Below are 23874 nucleotides of genomic sequence, written 5' to 3'. Positions count from 1 at the left end.
GGCATGGTAAAAGAGTTCTGCTTATCAGTTCGCCATCGTCGTCGTCACCATCCCAAACCAGCTGAATGTAGAACATCTGCAAACAATTCCACCCAACTGAACAACTCCAAACGATAACAACTAATCGACAACAACCACCAAACTATCACAACCAAGCAACTACCAAACCGCAATCTTATGGGATTACAATTTTCAAACTGCAACAAAAAAACCTTTCAACAATACTTTCCAACATTTCCAACACAAACACACATTCACACACGCACACACACGCACACACACACGCACACACACACGCACAATCACACACGCACACGCAAATATACAAACGTATAAAGTTTCCAGATTTGCATTGCAATCATCATCAATACCAGCCTCTGTTTACTCAGGCCATTTATCAGTCATAATGTTTTTTCATATACACATATGTTCTATATATATATATATGTATATTCTATATATATATATATATATATGTATATATATTCCATATATATATATATATACATATGTATGTGCTATTTATCTACATGTATGTTCTATATTTATATATATTTATATTTTATCTGTGTATGTGCATGTGTGTATGTGTGTGCAGTGCATATATGCATGTGTGCTGAAATAAACAAATAAACTTTCATTTGTTAAGCTTTCTACGAACTTGAGAATTGAATTCAAGCATGGATGAATAATTTTTCAAATAAATAAATTTTAGAGTTTTTATTCTCAACTATAATCTTTGAAAAAAAATTTTTTATTATCGACCACGAGGACATATCTCCATCAATTATCGCCCGCTGAGCAGAAACCTATTTTATCACCCACAACCAACTTGACATTCAGGCATATGCGCGCCATCTTTTTCTCCATCTCCATCTTCTTTGGTGGTTTTTTTTGGTAATTATTTTGTCTATGGAGGAAATGTTTTACAAAGATGCATTAAAATAATGGGACGCTACTTCAAAAATGATATTTCGCCAAATTCTTCAAATGTTGCTGCGAAATAAAATTTTTAAGCTTTCTTCGAACTTTCAATTTTTCTACGTTTTCTTCATTCATCTTGCGTACTTTTTCTAAATTTCGTGAATTATTCATCTTTCCTGATGAAAAGTGAAAATTGCATTAAAGCATTTATTATTTAGAACGAAATTCGTTTGGCACTCTGGCGTCAAGTATGTCCAAAAAACCGTCTGTTGGACGGTTTCATTTTATTCAGCACTTGTTATTGCCCTATTTAGATAGGTTTTTAATGTGTTATTAAATTTTTTAAAAATTTTCTTATACATTTTACTTTTTTTTATTTTTAAAATTAATTTAAAATAAATTTATTTTTAAATTTAATGTGTTATTAAATTTTTTAAAAATTTTCTTATAAATTTTACTTTTTTTTTATGTTATAAACATTCTAAAGTCATATTTCATTTCTCAGCATTTGATATTTTTTACTAAAGTAATGATTCTCTTTGCAGCATGTTTGCATTCAAATGTTTGTTAGTCGATTGGTTGGCCTATGATAGGATAGTTGGTTGGTTGGTTAATTGATTGGTTAGCCTATGTTAGGATGGTTGGTTGGTTGATTGGTTGATTGGTTAGCCTATGATAGGATGGTTGGTTGGTTGATTGGTTGATTGGTTGGTTGGTTATTTGTTAGTGAATTCCAACAATGTTCAATGCATTTTGCTTGCAGGCATATCATCTCATTCATTTTTTCTCCAGTTATGTTTGTTCTTGGTATTAGATGTTTCGCTCCGGGCATATTTTTTTTCTGATGATGTAGCATCCTTCCACTACTTCTAATAAATATGCGATGTATTTTATTGCGTTCATTATTCTCGCTGGCCTCTGCGTATGAATTTACAGAAGAAATCAAACATCGAATCCAGCAGAAAATTAAAACAACGGACAGAAATCTACCGCGAAAGCGTGCTAAGTTTGAAAATGTAATTCAATTCAGAAACACGTAAACAAGAGAATGTGTACTGTACATGAAGAAAGAATAACCTGACAAACCAACAAACAAACAAATCAACGTTACGTCTTACCATTAATCTAAACTTGTCATACTTACCGAAACACACGCAAACCTCACGCCCAACAAACATAAAAAATTTCTTTCCCGCTAATATCGTAAGCAAAAGCGTAAAATTTCGTACATCATCCCTACGTACGAATACACGTTACCATCCAACACAAACAGCACATACATACCTAAAAAACATACTCGCAAACACATACAAAAAACAAACACTTACAAACAAACAAACAAGCACATACATACACCTAGAAAAAAAAATCTCAAACACCCAAAAACCTTCCCACAAATACTTGCAATAATGTACAAACGAGCTCAGACAGACACTTATAACATGCACTGCAATCGTCTTCTCCCATTCCCAGCCACCATTTCAACTACTTCACTCCAGTCGAGACAGAAATATCTCCACTCTTCTTATTATTTCTTGCAGATGAAAAAATATTCCTCAAAATGAAATGAGCTAATAGTTTTAAGTCTGTGAAGTTTAGTTTGTGTGTGTGTGTGTGTGTGTGTGTGTGTGTGTGTGTGTGTGTGTGTGTTGTATATTATCGCACGTTCAAACGCACATGGAGAACTGGATAAACTGCAAGAAGTCTGAAACACATGAAACAGCGTAAAAAGATTGTACCATTGTAAACGCCACACACACGCTCCTATGTGCGTGCATGTGTGTATAAATTATATTATTTTAAGTTATCAGCTTCGTGAGTCCTTTTTAAAATGCCATGCTTTTTGTTTTGGCTATAAAAAATGCTTTCGTGTAAATTTTTATTTTAAATATATATGTATTTTTTTCTATAGGAGTATATATATATATACATGTATATCTTCTTTTGTATGCCATCGTTTGTGTGTCTGAATGTATGTTTGTGTACGTGTGAAAGTGGATGTACACTAAACTCAGAAAACTGCGCACAAACGCTGTAATTTTGTTTATGCGCATGTGTATGCTCGTACACACAAACAAACATGCTAACACACAAGCACACACACTTACGCATATACACAAACAGACATGCTAGCGTTTCACCCACATACACTCACACAAACAAGCATACTAACACACATACACACACGCACACACAAAGAGATATAATAGAACAAAATACACACACACACACTAGAACACACACACACACACAACAAGCCGACCGACCAAGAGCAGGCATTCGTGAGAGATGACTTTTTCGCATGATGTTTATAATTTTTTTTCTGAAAACTTCAATCAAATCTAGTAAGACCTACCTACCTCAATTACTAATTCAAGTCATTGTTGATGTTGTTGTTGTTAACGTCGTTGTTGTTTTCAACCTTGTTGTTGTTTTTAGCATGGTTGTTGTTGTTGTGGTTAATTTTACTGTTGTCGTGGTTGTTTTGTTTGTTGTTGTTGTGGTGATGGTTGTTGATGTTTTGTTGATGTTGTCATTATGTTGTTGTCGTTGTTGTTTTCGTTAAGTTACGACTGTTGCTGTCAGCAAAGGCTTCACTGTCAATACTTTCTAGGGCTATAATTAATGTCGTTATTGTCGTCAGCTTAATAATTTCCGCCCATTATAAAATTATTTCGAACGTTGTCTTTGTTTCTCTAACTTTGCTAGTAAACAATGAAAATAATAGGGCAATGATAATAATGATGGTAACAATGATGATGACGATGATGGTGATGATGACGATGATGGTGATGATGACGATGATGGTGATAATGACGATGATGGTGATGATGACGATGATGGTGATGATGACGATGATGGTGATGATGACGATGATGGTGATGATGACGATGATGGTGATGATGACGATGATGGTGATAATGACGATGATGGTGATGATGACGATGATGGTGATGATGACGATGATGGTGATGATGACGATGATGGTGATGATGACGATGATGGTGATGATGATGACGATGATGGTGATGATGATGACGATGATGGTGATGATGATGACGCGGCAATGACATTGACGACAGATTTGCAGATGTAGAAAGTAAAGTTAATCCGCGAATTTATTTCTTTTTAACCTAAAAGATTATTTTGTGGCGCTGAATGCCTGACTGGTTGGTTGGTTGATTGGCTGGTTGGATGGTTGGTTGGTTGGATGGTTGGTTGGTTGGATGGTTGGTTGGTTGGTTGGTTGGATGGTTGGTTAGATGGTTGGTTAGTCGGTCGGTCGGTTAATCATTTTCCAAAGCATTATCAAAACTAAGAATTTTTAGTTCTTTCTTATATCAATTATTATCAACATTACATTCTAACCATTAAAAACTTTATTGTCAAAGTTAACATTGCCATCACCGTTAAAGTCATCATCACGTTAATCATAATCATAATCCTCTCATTACCAACATTTCCCACTCTCATTAAATTTATCTTAGACGGGAGCCTTCAACTTTACTAAGAGATCATCTTTACCTTGTTTTTCCTCTTCAATTTAACTTTAAAAATAATAATAATTTTCATATATTTGTCGTAAAGTGTGTTTATATTTTATTTTGTTATTAATATTAAAATCTTAAAATGATATTTATTATTTTTTTTTTAGTTAATTGTCGTAGCGCAACACCGGGACCAGACGCACAACAACAACAAAATCGTCGTCATCATAACCATCGTCACAACAACGTCAACATCACAACAACAACATTACAACAACAACATCAACGCCATCATCACATCAACATCACCATCGGCAATAACATCACTACTAACTGTAGCTCGCTCGAGACAGGTGAGTATATGGTGGTGCTGCAATTGAAATAGTTCATCGTCCTTTAGGTTCATCTCATCTTGACCTTTGTTGGTGATGTGTTGTGGTGGTGACGTTAATGATGATGATGACGGTGGTGATGTAGTGTGTGTGTATGTGTGTGTACGTGTGTGGTGTGTGTGTGTGTGTGAGTGTGTGTTGTGTGTGTGTCTATAGAAAAAGTTTGCTTTATGTCTCTGCAGGTATATACGTATTAAACAAATATTTTTCGTATTCATTTCCTCTATTATTTTTATGATTTTGCACGATATAAACTGATATAAGTTTTTTCATGAAATTGTTTTGAAGTTTCACTGAAATTTAATCAATCAACTAATTAATTGATTAATCAAATAATTATTTTTTTTAGCTAATTAAGCTTCTTAGGTAATTTTTTTATATGTAGAACTTTTCAAAATTTTAATAAAGGTTTAACATTTTTATAAACAATATCTAGAATAATATCTAGATATTTCACGAAATGGTAAAATATGTTAGTTACTGTTTTATAAAAACATCTACAACTTGTTTCTTAAAACTCTTCTTTAATTAACTTGTACAAATATCAACAACAAGCCTACACACGCCACACACACGCCACACACACAAGCGCAAGCACGCACACGCTACACACAAACACCCACGCTACACACCCCACGCGCACATACACACATACACATCTTATATAAATACGTTTGAATGAACGTATCAAACACATAGCATGTGATAGACGAGGCAATCCTTGCAGTCAAATCCAGTATCTACGACGTCAGAATCAGACGCCTCAACCATTACACTATGATTTAAAATTTTTTTTTTCAAGTTTCAAGATGGCTCCGTGCTTGTTGTGTGAAAGTATGGCAGGTTAATTTATGTCTTATTGTCACTGTTCATCAGTTTATAATCTAATTAGATGGTTGTTCTTGTTGCTTGTGATGTTGTTGTTGTTTGTTGTTGTTTGTGAGGTTGTTTTTTGTGATTTTGTTGTTTGTTGTTGTTTGTGGGGATGATTATTTACATACAAAACATACAACATACAAACAAAGATACGAACACACAAAGAATAACATGAAAAAAAATACATAAAATAAATACATACAAACAAAGATACACGCATTCAACAATACAAAATCATACAAACAACGATACGCTTATACAAACATACAGAAAAAACATACAAAACCTACATACAAATTAAGGTACACGCATACAAACACGCAAAAAACATACAAAACATACCGCCGGTACTTCCGGCCTTTTCAATGGCCAGAAGTTTTTTCTCTATCTTGCGCTTGTTGTTGAGGAATGCGTTGCAGTAGGCGCTCTTTGCCATGTGGATGCGGGCCAGGCGAGATTTCTGATGAGTATGATGATAAAGAAGAAGAGGAAGAAGATGATGATGATCTGGATGATGATAATGATAAAGATGATAAAGACGATGATGATCTTAATAGCGATGATGATTATCGTAAGTTAATTGCGGTATAATGTTGTGATATCAATGTATCATGATTGTTGATGGTGATATCAGCGTATCAGGATTGTTATTGGTGATAGCAATATATCATGATTGTTATATAATGAACACAATTAAATACACAATCAGAACTTTGCTAACTTTTATGAAATTTAATTCGCAAATCAAAATGTTTAAATAAAAGAGAAGTTCATCTAAACAACATTTTTTAGATTTATACTTTGCAGTAACGCAGCATTCAAAAGCGCTTACAATTCAGCAAGTTATCTCTAGAAACTCAGCTGACACAACCCCAGAGCATGCTGATTTATAGAAATCAAACATGAAAATGTACATACATTATTCAAGCGAAACCTCGCGAAGAATTGACCGACCATTCATCATATAAATGATTTTCTGGCAAAAAAAAGCTATGTAAATATTTATGCGTTTCCAGGGCAGATTATGAAGAATTGATAACTAATTGTGGTTGTTGCTGGACTTTGAACGTTAAATGATGGAACTACTAAGCTATGTGATATTATTTCAATCGTCATCATCATCTTCGTCGTCGTCGTCATCCTGGTCACCTTCATCACTCAGCACAAAAACTCGAGTCACTTTTACAAGCGTCAACAAAAACAAAAAACACTAAATAATTCAAAGGTAAAGTTTGTAGGAAAAAAAGATTTTTTTTAGTTCGTTCCTGCATTTTGAAGTTTTGAATTTTTTCTTGCGGCTATCATCGCTCACATGAAGTGGTGGGAACATTTGGAAAAGATGATGGTGATGATGATTTATGATGAAGACGATGATTTACGGCAATGGTGATAATGATGATGGTGATGATTGTAGCACCGATAAAGATGACGATGATGCTGATGGCAAACGAACGATGGTGACAATCATACTGAAAAATGATTACAGAAACTCCTGATGTTGATGATGTTAATGTTGATGAAAATCATTTTAATGGTAAGAATGATTGGATGGTGGTGGTACTTTTGTAATTTTTCAAATAATTTCTCCCGTTACATCGAGGGGCCATCGTTGAAAAACAGAAAGCAGAACATATGCGAGACATCCATTTCATATTTTTAGTAAATGTATCTATAGGAAAAAAAATCTATTCTCGATTCTGATTGGCTAGCCAGCCGGAAGTCTCTAGTGACCTCAGTGTAAATAAACGTGGCGACGCAAGGATTTACGCGCGTACGCATCGAAGAATTGAAAATGTTCATTTCTGAATTTCAACTGAAAACATTTCACTTGACATCTCGTCAATATATCAAATTCAACATTCGAAGTGTTAAGTGATATTTTGTGTTTTGCGTTGTGTCTCTGTGTGTGCGTTTCGTCATTGTTCGTGTGCGTGTTAACAGTGTGTGGGCATGTATACATGCTTGTCGTTTGTTTTCTACTGTTTATATGTTTGTTCATTATTGTTCATGTTTGAGTGTATGCTTGTTAATGTGTGCATGTATGTGTCTATGTATGTTTGTATGTGTCTGTATGTGTTTATGAGTATATGAATGTTTTGCTTTTGTTGTTATGAATGTACGTGTGGACCTTAATTCAATTACCTAAAATGTATATATATATATATCATTAATTACATCTGGCATGAAAGGCTTTAAAATTACTTTTCGGAAATATGGAAAAGCTTTGAAAGAAAACAAAAACAAGTGTGAAAGTTTAAGAAATATAATAGTTTAATCACAAAAATTTTTTTATTAGTTTCACAATGTGTTTGCGTGTGCGTGCGTGTGTATGTATGTGTATGCATGTGTGTGTGTGTGTGTGTGTGTGTGTGTGTTTGCACGCAATAATTGATCAATACAAAAAAGCAGGATGATACACACACGCAGACGTACACAAAAAAGAACAAACTAACACACATACACACAGACAGACACACACAGACACAGACAAACATAGACATACATACACACACAGACACAGACAAACACAGACAAACGCACAAACTTGCAATGAAAATAATGTCTACAGCGTTACAATTTTCTTCATATAAAAAAAATTGAAGTATTAGAAATGTAAAATAATTTTTAAAAGTTTAAATTATTATTTAGGAGAATTTTTTTTAATTTTTTGATTTTTTTAATAATATGAAAAATGAATTTTAAAATTTTTTTAAAGGCGGCTTAAATCATCGGCGTTAAAAAGAAATTGAAAGGATGAACATGATGGGATCATCAGATGGATGAACGGTTGATGAATGGAAAGATGAATGAATGAATGAATGGATGAAAAAAAAGAATGATATATAGAGGAACAATTAAATTAATGAAATAATTAATGATTAAATGCTTGAATGAATAATTCAATCTAGGAATGATCATATGATTTAACAAAAATGGTTGTGTCGATTGATAGATGGATGAATGGATGGATGGATGGATAGATGGATGGATGGATAAATAGATGGATAGCCAGATGGAGAAATGTAGAGAGATGGAAAGATGATTGATGAATAGAAAAGCAAACGGAAGACTGGATGGATTGATTAATGAATGAATAAATATGATTGTTTGTGTAAACACTTAGCTTGAGTAGATACATGACTAATTCAATGTTATCACAGGCGTATTAAAAGTTTTCCACAATTTTTTTGCCTTTGTATACTCATTTTCTATTCGTGTTCCTATTGTATTAATAGCTGTATAACTATATATAGAATTGTGTGTGTCTCTCTCTCTCTCTTTCTCTCTCCCTTTCTTTCTCTCTTTATCTTTCTCTCTGTGCGTCTGTCTGTTCTGTGTCTGTTTGTCTGTGAATGAATGAACGGATGAATAAGAAAATGCATGACCAAATAGACGGATTAATAGCTAAAAGATTTCCAGATAGATCGAAGGTGGTTAAATGAATGAATAAATGAAAAACTAAACGGATAGTCAGGCAGATAATTGAACAAAAGAATGTAAAGAGTTTGGATAGAAAGATAGAAGAATTAATGGATGGATGGATGAATGAATGAATGGATGGATAGAGAGATAGATGAATGGAGTTATCACATAATTGTTTCCAACAACTGCTGCTGCAACATCATGGATTTTAATTAAATTTTTTTCAATCAGTACAAAATTCAATTGCATTGCAGGCGGTTGTTCGTGTGTCTGTGTGTGTGTGTTGGTTGCTGCGTACCTTTATATATTTCTACACACACACACACACAAACACACAAATTCACAACACACACACACAAACACACATACATATATTCACACACACATATATATCTCATACATATATCCATACACACACATAATAACATCACATACATATATTCATACACACATACAAATATTCATAGACACACACATTCCGTACGCTCACATGCATGCTTTCACGTACACACATGCACACATTCAAGTGCACACACTTTCACGTACACACACCTCAACCTAATAAAAAAGCTTTAATATAGTTGATGCTATTAAAAATAGCAGTTGATGGATAGATGGATTGAACGAAACGGTTTGGTCATGAACATATACCGCCGGCGTGCGTGAGTGAATGAATGAATGAATGAACGAACGAATGAATGAATGAGAAGATGATGGATGGATTGAAGAATGAATGAAAGAATAATTCCATTAGATAAAATCATCATCATCAATCAACCACTTCGCAGTCGCCATTATCATCATCATTATCATCACTATCATCATCATTATCATCATATTCATCATCATAATCATCATCATCATCAGAGTTTAAAAAACGTCTTAAACACATCTGTTTAATAAACATTCAGGATCGACACTGCCTGTGATGTTACTAAATAAATGCTTGCAGCATGTTTCTACCTGGATATTTCAACATGGGGAGCGCTAATGAGGAGCAATTATAATTAGCGCTATATAAATAACAATAACATCATCATCGTCGTCATTACCATCATCTTCAAACAAACAAACCTACAAACAAACGAACGAACAAACAAACCTACACACATACAAACCAACAAACAGACAAACAAACACATACAAAATCTTTCTCGTATTTTTGCACTCTCACGTTCGGCCAACAATAAACAATCGTTAAGTCGGCTTCTTCTCTTCTTGACATTTTATAGCATCTTTCTCAATTACGAAGATGATGACTTCAAAAGAGTTGTCTGTCATGATGATGATGATGATCATCATCATCATCATCATCGTCATCATCGTCATCATCGTCTTCAAATTCTTAGCATAATCATCTTCTTCTTTACCGTCGTCATCATCCTCTTTAATATTTTATTTCTTTTCGTCAGTGCGTGTGTACTTTTTTGCTGGATTGCGTTGTTTTCATGTTTGCGAGTTGTGTGGTTGTATGTTGGATTGTATGTTGGATTGTATGTTGGATTGTTTGTATAATTGTATGTTCGTATGATTGTATGTTCGTATGATTGTATGTGAGTTTGCATGTATGGTTGTATGTTGGATTGTATGTTGGATTGTTTGTATAATTGTATGTTCGTATGATTGTATGTTCGTATGATTGTATGTGAGTTTGCATGTATGGTTGTATGTTGGATTGTATGATTTAATAAACTATAAAATAGATATGTGTTTGTCCAAAATTCACAGATTACTCAATTTAGATTCTAATGTATCAATATTTTATTTTGTGCATTCATACCCGCATTGGAGTTATCAATTATTCTTCAACAATTTTCAAATGTACGATGACAATTTATGTTATGTTTATATGAAGCTATTTCTACTTGAAAATTTAAAAAAAAATTTAAACTATTATATTCTATTTCTTATACAAGTTGTCGGAAAACTATTAATATATATATAATGAAAGAACACGGCAACGAAACTTATGTACCAGTTGTATGTTGTTATGTGTGTTTGTGTGTGTGTTTGTTTGTGTGTGTGTTTGTTTGTTTGTGTGTGTGTGTGTGTGTGTGGATGTTCAAATTCTAACCTGCCCCATTCATTTATACCCCGCAAGAAGATCCTTACATAGAGAGCAGCATTAGCACTTGACATTTGATATTGTACTAACTATCATTCTTCCTTACACCATCCATGCTTGTGTAAGCACACACACGCACGCACACGCACATACATTTATACACACACACGCAAACACACCACACACAAACACACGCGCATGTAGCATATAACCATCATGCCAGCAACAATTTGAACACATAAGCACATCAGTATAATTATAAATTAAATTAAAACCCTACGAGGCAATTACTTTGAAATAGTGTCTTTGTTGAAAAGAATTGCTAAATCAATGGATGTAATTTATTATGTTGAATGAAATGAAAAAAAATTTGTATCTCATAAACATACAACTTTCATGGTTAAAATAAGGAAAGTCGCTACATACATAAACAAAAATACACACATACATAACAAATACACAAACATACAAAAAAAACACAAATATACAAAACAAAAACGCAAACATACAAGACGAAATACAAACACTCACGAAAGAAAAAAAAACTTTTATTATCATGCAAAGTAAGCATCTTATTATCGCTCACCTCAGATGGCTAGCTCATTCACAGACACGCACACATACCTTAATAAAATTGGACATCATTTTTTTATACACACACACACACACACACACACACACACACACACACACACACACACAGTGACCTACTCCGGAGCAGCAATGTAACCTTGAACTTTAAACTCTGACCCCCTTTCCCCGAGTACTTCCTCTTACGAATGTACCATTTTAAAAATACGATGTCACGCGATCATTTATGACTTCGGAAGAATGTGACTCATTCTTCGTATAAAGTCTTTCCATATGATTGGGTAGTTATTTCATCGTGATGGTAGGGCGCTCTTATCAATTTGTTGTTCATCGTCAGTCTCATCATCATCGTCGTTGTCATCATAATCGTCGTGGTCATCATCATTGTCATCATCGTCCTATTTATTGTTAACGTCACCGTCATCATTTTGTTACTGTGAACGTTTCTATGATTGTTACCAGGTTCGTTCGGATTTATAAAATTTTGGGTTGGTTCGTTTATTGTCGAATGATTGCATGGATGAATGGATGGATGGATGGATGGATAGATGGATGGATAGATAAATAGATATATGGATAGATGGATGGAGGAATAAATGGATAGATGGACGAATAAATGAATGAAAAATGAATAAAAAGATGAATGAACAAATGAATTGATGAACGAGTCAACAGCTTGATGGATGAATGGATGATTGAGCAGATAGATAATTGATCGGATTAATAGGTGAATAGATGGATTGATAGATGGATGAATGAATAGAAGGACGTATGAATAAAAAAATGATAAAAAGAACAAATTACGCAAAAATGATTCGACGAGGAAAAACTAAAATACATGAAAGTTAGGAAATTAGATAGAAAATAGGCAAGAATAGTGAAAAATGTAGAACAAAAGGACGAACCCTAAACCTGAAACAACAAAAAAGCGGGAAAACTGAATATAAAAATTAAAAAATTTGTCTGAAAGAACCGAAAAAATGTTTATAATTATAAAAAAAAATTATTCAAAAAATTTGTGAAAAGACAAAATAAATGAACGAATGGAAAATGAAAAGTCGGTAACAGGAGAGGACTGAACAATATGAGAGGAGGAAGAAGAGAAGAAAAGACGATGTAGAAGAAAGAAATTAAAACGTCTGCTGAAATTGAATGTGTAAAAAGAAAGTACAGTAAAAGGGGATCCATGCAATATCCAGCACGAAATGGGATGGGATATTTGGTGAAAAAAAGTGTGCAAGCTGAATTGATGGCGTCGTTAACGCGCTTCAACGTGTACATTTACGTTTACATCATGTACGTGTGTGTGTGTGTGTGTGTGTGTGTGTGTGTACGTGTGTGTGTACCTGTGTGTTTGTCTTTGTGTGTGTGCATTAGTGCGTGAATTTGTGTGCGTTTTTGTTTTCATGTGAACGTTTATGAACAAGTCTGTATATATACGTCTGTGATGTGTAAACAAGTACTTTGTGTGTGCGTGTGCGTGTGTGTGTGTGTCCTGTTTGATGCACAGACTGGTGGGTACGTGTTTTAGTGTCAATATGTGTATTACTCTGTGTATTTTCATAGAAAGACTTTGAAAACATTGTTTGATTGAATATGTCTGTCAGAGTTTGTGTGCGTGTTTATGTTTGTGTGCTTGTTTATGTTCCTCCTTGATCTGTCTGAAGTATTTTTTAAATGTATCATATTGTTGGTCATGTTATTTTGGAGATTGTAGTTGTTTGAGATTAACTTCATTATATAGTGTTGTTGTTGTTAGTTGCTCCTGTGCTGTTGTGCCTTCTGACTTTGACTTTACTTTCATTTTTTATGAAGTCTTCCTTATTTTTCTACCTGTTCATATTGAGTTAGGTGTTTCATATTTGAGATTGTTAAGTCTCAAAAATCATATAGCGTTCATTTATTTTATTTATCTGCCAATTAACTCTTCGAGTTTTAAAAAGTTTGTCTCAGGAATGAATTCGATTTAGAATTCAAAACAAACAAAAATATTTTGGAAACATTTCAACGGTACAAAAATAGAACATAAACAATAACAATTATGAAAACATTAGAACGAAATTTTCAAAAACCAAAAGGGCTGAAAAAGTTGTAGCAAAAATAAGAAAATAAAGCATAGAGAGAAAGAAAGAGAGAGAGAGAGAGAGAGAGAGAGAGAGAGAGAGAGAGAGAATAGAAAAGACATTTTGCATTGTAATCCTACGTAAAGTTCAATTTATGTTGATGGCGAAATCTTTAAAATAAAAATTTTTTGGAAAGTTTGTCGGATCAACAGCAGCAACAACAACTGCAGCAACAACAACAAAATAACAACAGCCACAACAATATTACTCTCAAAATAACTAAAACGACAACACAATGCCAGTCTAACCAGCAACAACAACAACAACTTCAAAGACAATTTCAGGACCTTGAATTTGAAAAAAAATTCAAAAAACACCAGAATAAAAATTTAGCAACTCAACAACTAAAATAACAACTTTAAGGACGAAATCAATAAACACACAAACACAAACACATACATACGTATGTATGTACGTACACACACGCACACACGCACATACAGAGGCACGCGCGCACACACACACACACATTCATGCAAAGCCTACGCAAGCGTTTTGTTTAGATGAGTAACAACAACAGAGCAGTAGGGGCCATGAAAGCGTTCATTAACGAGCTTCAATGCAACATAACTTCCGAATTTTCTATCATTAGCGCATTGCTAACCCTTCAAAGTGACGTCCACATCTCATCATTAAGCGCATCTCCAACCTACTTAACACACCAGCTACGATCATTAGACCCCTACTTTATATTACATTTTTCTAATTACGTTCTCATCTACCACCGTAATAACGTGCCCTCTGCCTACGCTGTGCGTTTCTACATACTCATAAAGACCGTTTAATAACAATAGATATACGATTATATCTTGCTAACAACCCGAACCAATTCTTTCGTATTGTTTTTGCTGAAAGAAAAGTTCCTACTTACAATACTATAACGATTGTCCTACTTAAATTTATAATTTTTCTTCTAGGTTTAGTGATGTTACGTAAAAATTAGTTTCGGATGTAGTTAATTTTCATTATGTGTAAACCTAAACACGCTAACAACATTAATCGCAAAATTAAAAATACGTCAATCACTACAGGAGAACAACAACATTGCCCCTAGCAACATCAACAACGACAACATCTTTGTAATTTCAGCAACAAACCAACAACAAAATTAACAGAATGGTCAACAACAAAAAGACAACAAAATCGAAAACCCCCAAACATCGTCGTCCTACAACCAAAAACAACAACAACAACGTCGTCATTATCATCCTTACCTACAACAACAACAAAAACATTGATAACGTGATAAAAAAAATGAATAACGAACCACAACATCGTCGTCATTACCATCATTGCATAGAATCAGAAACAAAAACAACGACAACATCAGCAACAACATTGACAACAACAACATCAACAACAACAACATCAACAACAACACATCATCAACATCAATATCAACAACAACATCAACAACAACAACATTGATCACAAACCTTTTGTGCTTTTCGTTTGTCAGACCTCTGATTTTGATGGTAGATTCTACTGAAGTTTGAAACAATGACTGGAACGGGAAGTGCTATGACCAGTACTCCACTCAGCGAACAAACGCTTCCAACTACTTTGCCGATTATTGTTGCGGGTACCATATCACCGTATCTACATATGTGTGTGTGTGTGTGTTTGTTTGTGTGTGTGTGTGTGTGTGTGTGTCTATGTATGTGTGTGTGTGTCTATGTATGTGTGTGTGTTTGTTTGTGTGTGTGTCTATGTATGTGTGTGTGTTTGTTTGTGTGTGCGTGTGTGTTTTTGTGTGTGTGTTTGTTTGTGTGTGCGTGTGTGTTTTTGTGTGTGTGCGTGTATGTGTATTTTTGTTGCGTTTGTTGTTTATTCGTTAACGTTCGTAAAAATGGTGTTGTTTTAGATTTGGATTTTATGATTTTGCGGTTTGTATGTAGTTAGAAAAGTTGTTGTCGTTTGTGTTAAGCATTTGTTTTTTTTTTTGATTTGCAGTCTCCATTGTTTCATTGATTGTTCGTGAAAAAATTGTTTTTCTACCTCCATTGTTTCTTGAAATCATCATTAGTTTGTTTCTTATAGGCAAGCATTTGTTTTATGGATGTAAAAAAGGCGAGCCATGTTCTGGAGGAGTCATTGATGTAGTTTTGATGTTGTGTGCTTTGTGTGACTATCGTTGTAGAGGATTTTTTTGTTTTGTTAATTTTTAAAGTGCTCGAATTGAATTATTAATAACAAGCCAGGGTTTTTAAATTTTGGTCGATTATGTGGTTAATAAAACTGTTTTAATGGTTGTTGGTTTAATTCTAATAGTTAGGTATATATGGATAACATGTGCAAGCTCTTAACACGTCCTACAAACTGATTGTCCTGCAGTTGAGAAGCAGTGAAATTAAACTAGAAAATATTCCCCCCAACACACCAGCAAACGTTCTTCTCTTTCACAACACATGTAATCCATTTAGGATTTTTTCCAATTTTTTCCACGCAATCAACTATAAGAACTCAGAAAAATTATCCTAGTTGATTCGCAAGATAAATTAAAAAGTCACAAAACTAGCCAAAACAACTGCAGAAATTGCACAAAAGTGTTGTAGGAACAACAACTACAACAGCAACAACACACACACTAGCATTAAAACCAGGATAAATGTTGACGTTAATAAAAACATCATCAACAACAACACAACAACAACAACACTCCCAACAACAACACAACAACAACACGACAACAAAACACTCCCAACAACAGCACCAACAACAAAACACTCCCAACAACAACACTCCCAATAACAAACTAACATTAGGATGCAGTTTGAGAATCGTACGAAGCAATTAATTTTAACATTCAATACCTACTGCAAACACCGCTCCTGCTTACTCAAGGTCGTATTTACTCCCATACACACATACAGACAAATATAAATGCATACAGACAAATATAAACTCATATATATATATATATATACATATATATATATATATATATATATATATATATATATATATATATATATATATATCGAAGTATACACACATATATCCAAATATACACGGATATATACATACAAATAAGCAAACGTATTGTATACATTATACATACATGGTCATATATTTTCGATATTTATGTATTACAACATGCACGCTTTTATCCAATTTTTTGAAGAGATAAATTCAAATCCGAAGCGCAAAGAAACGCGTTTTCACTGAAAAAAAATTTTTTTTAGACATAATGAATTACCTCGAGAAACACACACGTATGTGAAACTCAACAACATTTTCAAAGTTTCTAAGCCTATTCATAATCAACAACCTATCAAATAAGTGAATAAAAGTTATGAAGTATGTGTACATTATGTGTACATATGTGTGAACGTTTGTATATGTGTATATGTCAGTGTATAAACTTGAAGCTTTTAAAAGTGAACAACAGCATTTGCTAGATTACACATAGAAGAATCACGCATATATACACGCAGTTAATTGCACACGTACAAATACATAGTTACACATTAAACATAAATTACAAATATACACACTCATACACACGCATACAGACACACACATAAAAAATAAATTACAAAGAAACATACACGTACATACGCACACACGCATAATAATTTACACACGAGTTTGTGTAGAAACGCGCGCGCATAATTTAGCGCTGCTACATCAGAGAGACGATCGCTCAAAAATCTTTCTATCATGACGTCAACCACATAGATATATAAATCAGGCACTGGACCAAAGATATATAAATCACTTTTCTCACCATATCACTACAACAACGGTGTGTTCGTGTGTGTGTGTGTTTGTGTGAATAGTACAACAGAAGCCCACCACACAACCAAAAGTGGGAACTAGATGCCCGAGCTAACAGATGTTTTAATTTTCGAGATTTATTGCTATTCTTTTTTACTTTTCATTAACTTCAGAAAAGAAGTGAAAACATTTGACGATGGTGCTGTGCTGTCGTTGTATGTTTCTTCTGGCTACTTTCATCACAAACTGTTTTCTTCTTTCTTTTATAACTTTTTGTGTTTGATAAAATGCCAAAAGCTGATGGAATGGTGGTCGTGTAATTGTTTGGAAGATTTATTTGCAGCTGGAGATGAACTTTTGAAACATGGTCTTTCATTCCGCACTATCAGCAAGGCAATCTACTTCCATCAACACCACTTCTACATTTGCTACAATGGAAACAACTTCAATATCGTCAGCTACAACTCAACAGCAGACGACTAAAAAATTTTTTGCCAAGTCAACAACTGCAAAACAACAAAACATTTATAATTAGTGCAAATACAAACAACGATGACAATAATGACACATTTTTTTTAAAGTACTAATTATTATAATTCATTGCGAATGAATGAATGATTGATTGATTGAATGAATTAATGAATGAATGAATAAATTACTGAATTAGTTAATGTTTTCAAATATTCAATAACTGTCATTTATTTGTGTTTGTTTGTCCATGTGTGTTCATTTGATTAATAAAAAACACAATAAATTTAACAGCATAATAAGAAAATAATCTGAAAATCAAATGAATCAACAACAAATTCAGACAAGCAAATGAAAAAATAAATGGATGTTTTGGATTAAAAGACGGATGATCTGCTTGTAACACGTCAAAATAATCAAACAACATTTCTTTGTACTTAAATAGCTGAGATGTCTCATGTCTGTGTGTGTATGTGTGCGCGTGCGTGCGTGTGTGTAAGTTAAGTTTGGGTGTGTATGTGGATATGAATAAATCTGGTTGTTGGTTAGTTAGTTTATGTGTGCTTGTGTGTGTGCGTGCGTGTGCGCGTGTGTGTGTGTGCGTGTGAGGCAGATAGAAAAAAAGAAAGACTAATTATAAACATTAGAATGATAGATATTTTATTTAATAATCACAATTAACTCACAGACGCTGCCAATAAATCTTACCTACCTCTCACTGATTTTATGTTTTTTTGGCAAAATATTCCTAAATCAATACCTAATACTGATTTTATGTTTTTTTTTTGTATTTCTCCCGTATTTTTCTTTTTTTTCCAATGATAAGGACAATAAATACGATGATGACTTTTCTAGTAAAAATTTTGAGAGCTGTGAAGATGTGATCGTAATAGATAATACCATCAGTTAACAAATATGCCTTTTTAATAATAATAATAATAATAATAATTAGTAACATTAATAAAATTAAATGATTATTAAATAAACAAAATTTAATGTGACTGATCTGACGCAACCTAAAAATTGCTTCACATTAATTAAAATTTATGACTTAGAATTTAATCCATCTGTCTACATTAAGATAAAAAAATATAAGACAAGCTGCTTGACTGCATTTGTCTATGAATATGTATTTCAATGTCGACCACGAATGTTGGGTTTGTATTTATATATTGTATAGGCGTTACAGAGTTCATGTTGCCTTAGGGAAAAATAATTATTTTTTAATAGTATCTAATAATAATGGTTATATCAAAGTTTATAAATGCTATTAAAGATGATGACAATGGTTATGACGATGATGACGATGGTGATGAGGACGACGACGATGATGATAAGGATGATGATGATCATGAGGATGATGATGATGATTCGTACAATGAAATGAAATATAAATGATACGTGATAGAATATAAAATATTTTTAGCAAAACCCCATAACCAAGCACTCAGCATTTTTCATCACCACAACTCTCGTTTTTCTCTTTCTCTCTCTTTCTCTTTCTTTTTTTTTCTCTCTCTCCTTTTTATACGTTTTAACTATCTCATAAATTTATCGATTTAATTTTTTGAATTCATTTTATTTCAATCACTCACTCTTCCCTATCTGTCTCTTTCTCTCTTTCCTTCTCTTCTTTTCGCCTCAATCTCTCTTTCTCTCTCTCTCTCTTTTATTTTACTTTTTTACTTTCCTTTTTTATAATTTGTAGAACTAATCTTCCCGCCATTTAGTTTGCGGTGCTCTTCACGCACGTAACGCTCGACAGCTACGGAGTTTGGTAGCCACGCCATCACACATGCAATAAAATCGCAAGCGCAAAGACCATGCGTGGTGGGGGGCTGAATAGAAGTGACTCAATTAGGAGTCGATTGTCTCGCGTGTCCGTGCAGAGCTGGCTGAAATATTTTATTTCTAATGGCGTCATCATCCTCTGCTACGCAATTTCAATTTTATACCCAATGATGATGTCATGACATGCATGCATGCATACACAAATTCCGGCAAACGCACACACACACACACACACACACACACACACACACACACACACACAGACACGCACACACATACGTATACACACACACGTACACGTACGTTATACACGCACGAACACACAATCGATCAATTGTTTGAAGCATTAAAAGCTGCCATCATTATTGTTAACCCACTGCATTCAATTAACATGCAGGCCGTCTTTTATCGGACGCTGAAACACGTTGAAAACATGTTGAAATGACATCGCCAGTCCGCTTGCTTTCGCTCTTTCCCCCCCCCCTCTCTCTCTCTCTTCCTTTTTCTTTCTTTTTCCTCCTACTTTCCTCTCTTCCTCATTATTTCTCTGCTTATTTGAGCAAGCACGTCTGCACAACTACCCATCCATCACTTGTACATGCATGCAAGTTGACACTGACATACGCACATACATACGTACAATCACGCACGCGCAAACATACATATACGTACACACAGACAAGAGCATTGTTCTTGCTTGGAAAGTTACATGCCGTAAATTTCAATTCCTTCTTACATTCACAGAACTCTTAACTTTGTGCTCATGTGATTCTATCTTTGAAGATTAAGAATGCTTGTGGGTGGGTGTATGTATGTGCCTGGCTGTTTGTACGTGTAGTTTGGATTGTTTGCCAGTTCCTCTGTGAATATGAAAAAGCTTATTCATGTATTTGCATATGTCACCAGTATTCATTTCAAATATATCTACCTGTTTGTGAAAACGCTTTTTTTGCAATTGTTTCTATGCATGTAATTATATTGTGTTTATTTATATGTACATCTCACTAAAATATTTAAAATATGTTCTCATTTTTACAATTGTCACTGGTAATCATTACAAGAAAACCATATTTTCTTTTCGATTTCCAGATCATTTCTTTTCATTGATATCATTTCTTTGATTTCTTTATTTTGATTTGATGAAATAAAAAATGTCAAATGTCAAATCTCTTTATGTAAACCGCAAGGGATGTGTGTGTGTGTGTGTGTGTGTGTGTGTGTGTGTGTGTGTGTGGTATGCACTATGTACAGGTGTAAATAATTTATGTATGTGCATTTGCATATGCATGGTTGCATTGTTAATTTATCCAGACACATTTCACTACGCTTGTCTGCCCACTATATGCCTCTAATAGATGTATGTGTGTGTGTGTGTGTTTGTGTATGTTTATATGCGTGTGTGTGTAAAATTTGTGTGTCTGTGTATGTGTGTGTTGATATGTTGTATATACACATGCAAAACTGTGTCTATAATTATTGCATATACGATGTTATATGTGGGTCTTTGATTCATTTTGACTGTTGTCAACGACACTCCTCTTAAACACAAGAATGATAATTTAGAAAGACAAATTGGCAATAAAAATAAAAAATGATTTAAATTGATTAAAATACAAATTGAAAATGTTATAAACAATGACGACGATGAGGCCGATTGGGTATTAAACGTTTTCAAAAATTCACCGAAAAACAACATAATTAAAAACATTTGCTTGATGAATATGCATGAGCAACCAACTGTAGCCAGATGACGTCACTGGTGATGTCACTGCGAATGAATATTGAGGATGTATTGTTGTTTTTATATAAAAGTACATGCCTGGATGCATTTGTCTAATCCACTGACATTTATGAATATTAATGACGTTATTATTAGCTTCATTCATTCTTATACATCAACAGATGTCTTGTGGGCAATGTTTGTTAGCCTTAACGTCAAAATAAACAACAACAACAATAACATTTGCAACAACAACAAACGTTTGAACTAAACAACAGAATAACAATGTCATTAATAAAAGTCGATGTTTATTTATATATAAACATTCAAGTCAGGCTCATTTTGTTTCATAATTTCATCATCGTCGTCGTCATAAGTTTTAATTTATCATTTTCCTCCTCATCATCATCAGCAAAAGCATTATCATCATCTTCCTTATCATTGTGGGTGACAGGATGGTGTAATAGTTATGGTGCCTGGCATTGCTGTTGCAGTGCCGGATTCAATTTCAAAGAAATCCCAGCCAATCACATTCACCTCTATTTACAGACACTGTGTGTTTGTTGCTGATGCATGTTTTGAAAAATATTGACTAAATTGCAACAAAAGATTATTGAAATAATGTAACCGCAAATAAACATCAATAGAATCGTAAAAATGTGTAGAAACATCCAACACGTTTGTGAATGAAAATTTAAAAAGAATTTCAAAAATTAAAGTGAAAGTACTCAAACACGGAAAATAAAAACTCACCCTAAGGTAGTCATAGTAACGATGGTGTACCAGAAAGCTTCCGGTATGCTTGTAAAATGTGTCTTTGGTACGCTTTTCTCAGCGTAATACATGACGGTGGCAAAGATGATGATGGCCATGGTGAGTGAGAAGAGGAGGAAGCCGAGCTCGCTGGCACAACTTTTCAACGTGTAACCTAATATACGTAAGCCTGGGAGGATGGTTGGATGGTTGGTTGGTTGGTTGAGGTCGTCATCATTATCATGATCATCATCATCATCAACGGCAACAAAGTAATCATCATTATCATGATCTGTAACATCATCATCTTCATCATCATCAACAACAACAACAGCGTAATCATCATTGTCATAACTCATCCCCATCACCTTGTGAGTGTCTTGAAAATTTGAAGATGCGGAAGACCCTAAATACTCTGAGGGTGACGAAGGCGCCACTGAGGTCCTTGTTGTCGGTAATGCCGAGGCCGATGTAGTAGGGCAGGATGGCTACCACGTCGATAACGCTCATTACGCTTCGCATGTATCGAACGCGTTCCTGTGCGTGTGCGTGTATGCGTGTGCGTGTATGCGTGTGCGTGTATGCGTGTGCGTGTATGCGTGTGTGTACGTGCGTTTGAGTATTCCTGTGGTTGCATGCGTTTATTTGAATGTGTTGTTCTTAAGTCCAAGAAGGAGATATTGTTTTGGTCTCGGTCGAAAGATTTTTTTTCAACATGCACGTGCTTCGTTTATATAATCATACACTCACATCAACGTGCACTCGTCTGTACTACTTTGCATTTTGAAAATATTTTTTGCGGTAGTCATCATTCTCTAGAAACCATTCAATGAAGTAAATGAACAAAAGCACTTGAATTGTAACAACACCATAAAAGCTGAATCAGCAACCCAAACAGTTCTAACAAAGAAGAAGAACATTCAACAACATTGGCTGCATACTTAATAACGATAAACCCAACAAAACTACACAACCACAACAGTCCCAACAACCCCCCTCCCAAACACAACAACTCGCTTGTAGATACGAACAGGTGCGGCATAAAGTCTGAGTAGGTATTCCCCAGTGAAGAGCATGACACAGGCAGTGTCTAGACAGAAAAGTTCCAACTCGTAGACCTCTCCACACGCAGGAGTCCTTCCTGTTTCCGTCCGGTAACACGGGACCGTCTCGATGACGTTGCTGTAACATCACGCCGTGCAAACATTCCGTTGGCGTGCATGTGAATTGGAAGGTGGTTTTTGTGTTGTTGTGCGTTATTAGTGTTGCTGTGTTGTTGTTGTGTGTTGAGTTGCTAGTGTTGTTGTTGTCTGTTGAGTTGTTAGTGTTGCGGTGTTGTCGTTGTTAGTATTACTGTGTGTCGAGTTGATAGTGTTGTTGTCGTTTTCATTATTGTTGATGTGTGTTAAGTTGTTAGTGTTGTTGTTGTTGTTAGTGCTGTTAAGTGTTGAGTTGTAAGTGTTGTTGTCATTGTTATTGGGTTTTTGTGTTTGAGTGAAACTGTTAGTGTTGTTGTTGTTGTGTTGAGTGAAGTTGTCTT

At 34.3% G+C, this 23874-nt stretch overlaps 1 protein-coding gene across 1 annotated transcript in view; it reads right to left on the bottom strand.

Moving 5' to 3' along the window:
• Positions 1-4680: 4680 nt before the first annotated feature.
• HELRODRAFT_72163 (hypothetical protein) overlaps positions 4681-23874 on the bottom strand; it is a gene marked incomplete at both ends in the record, with an annotated part of 26391 nt that continues 7197 nt past the window's right edge. The window contains 6 exons of the mRNA XM_009012936.1: positions 4681-4829; positions 6032-6140; positions 15319-15481; positions 22335-22524; positions 22703-22871; positions 23366-23516. Coding sequence (XP_009011184.1) covers positions 4681-4829; positions 6032-6140; positions 15319-15481; positions 22335-22524; positions 22703-22871; positions 23366-23516 — 931 coding nt within the window. The remainder of the gene's footprint in view (positions 4830-6031; positions 6141-15318; positions 15482-22334; positions 22525-22702; positions 22872-23365; positions 23517-23874) is intronic.

This window comes from Helobdella robusta, assembly GCF_000326865.2.
Source record: "Helobdella robusta unplaced genomic scaffold HELROscaffold_11, whole genome shotgun sequence".
Classification (NCBI taxonomy): Eukaryota; Metazoa; Annelida; class Clitellata; order Rhynchobdellida; family Glossiphoniidae; genus Helobdella; species Helobdella robusta.
The sequence above is the reverse complement of the archived record's forward strand: the minus strand, read 5'-3'. Positions and strand labels throughout refer to the sequence as shown.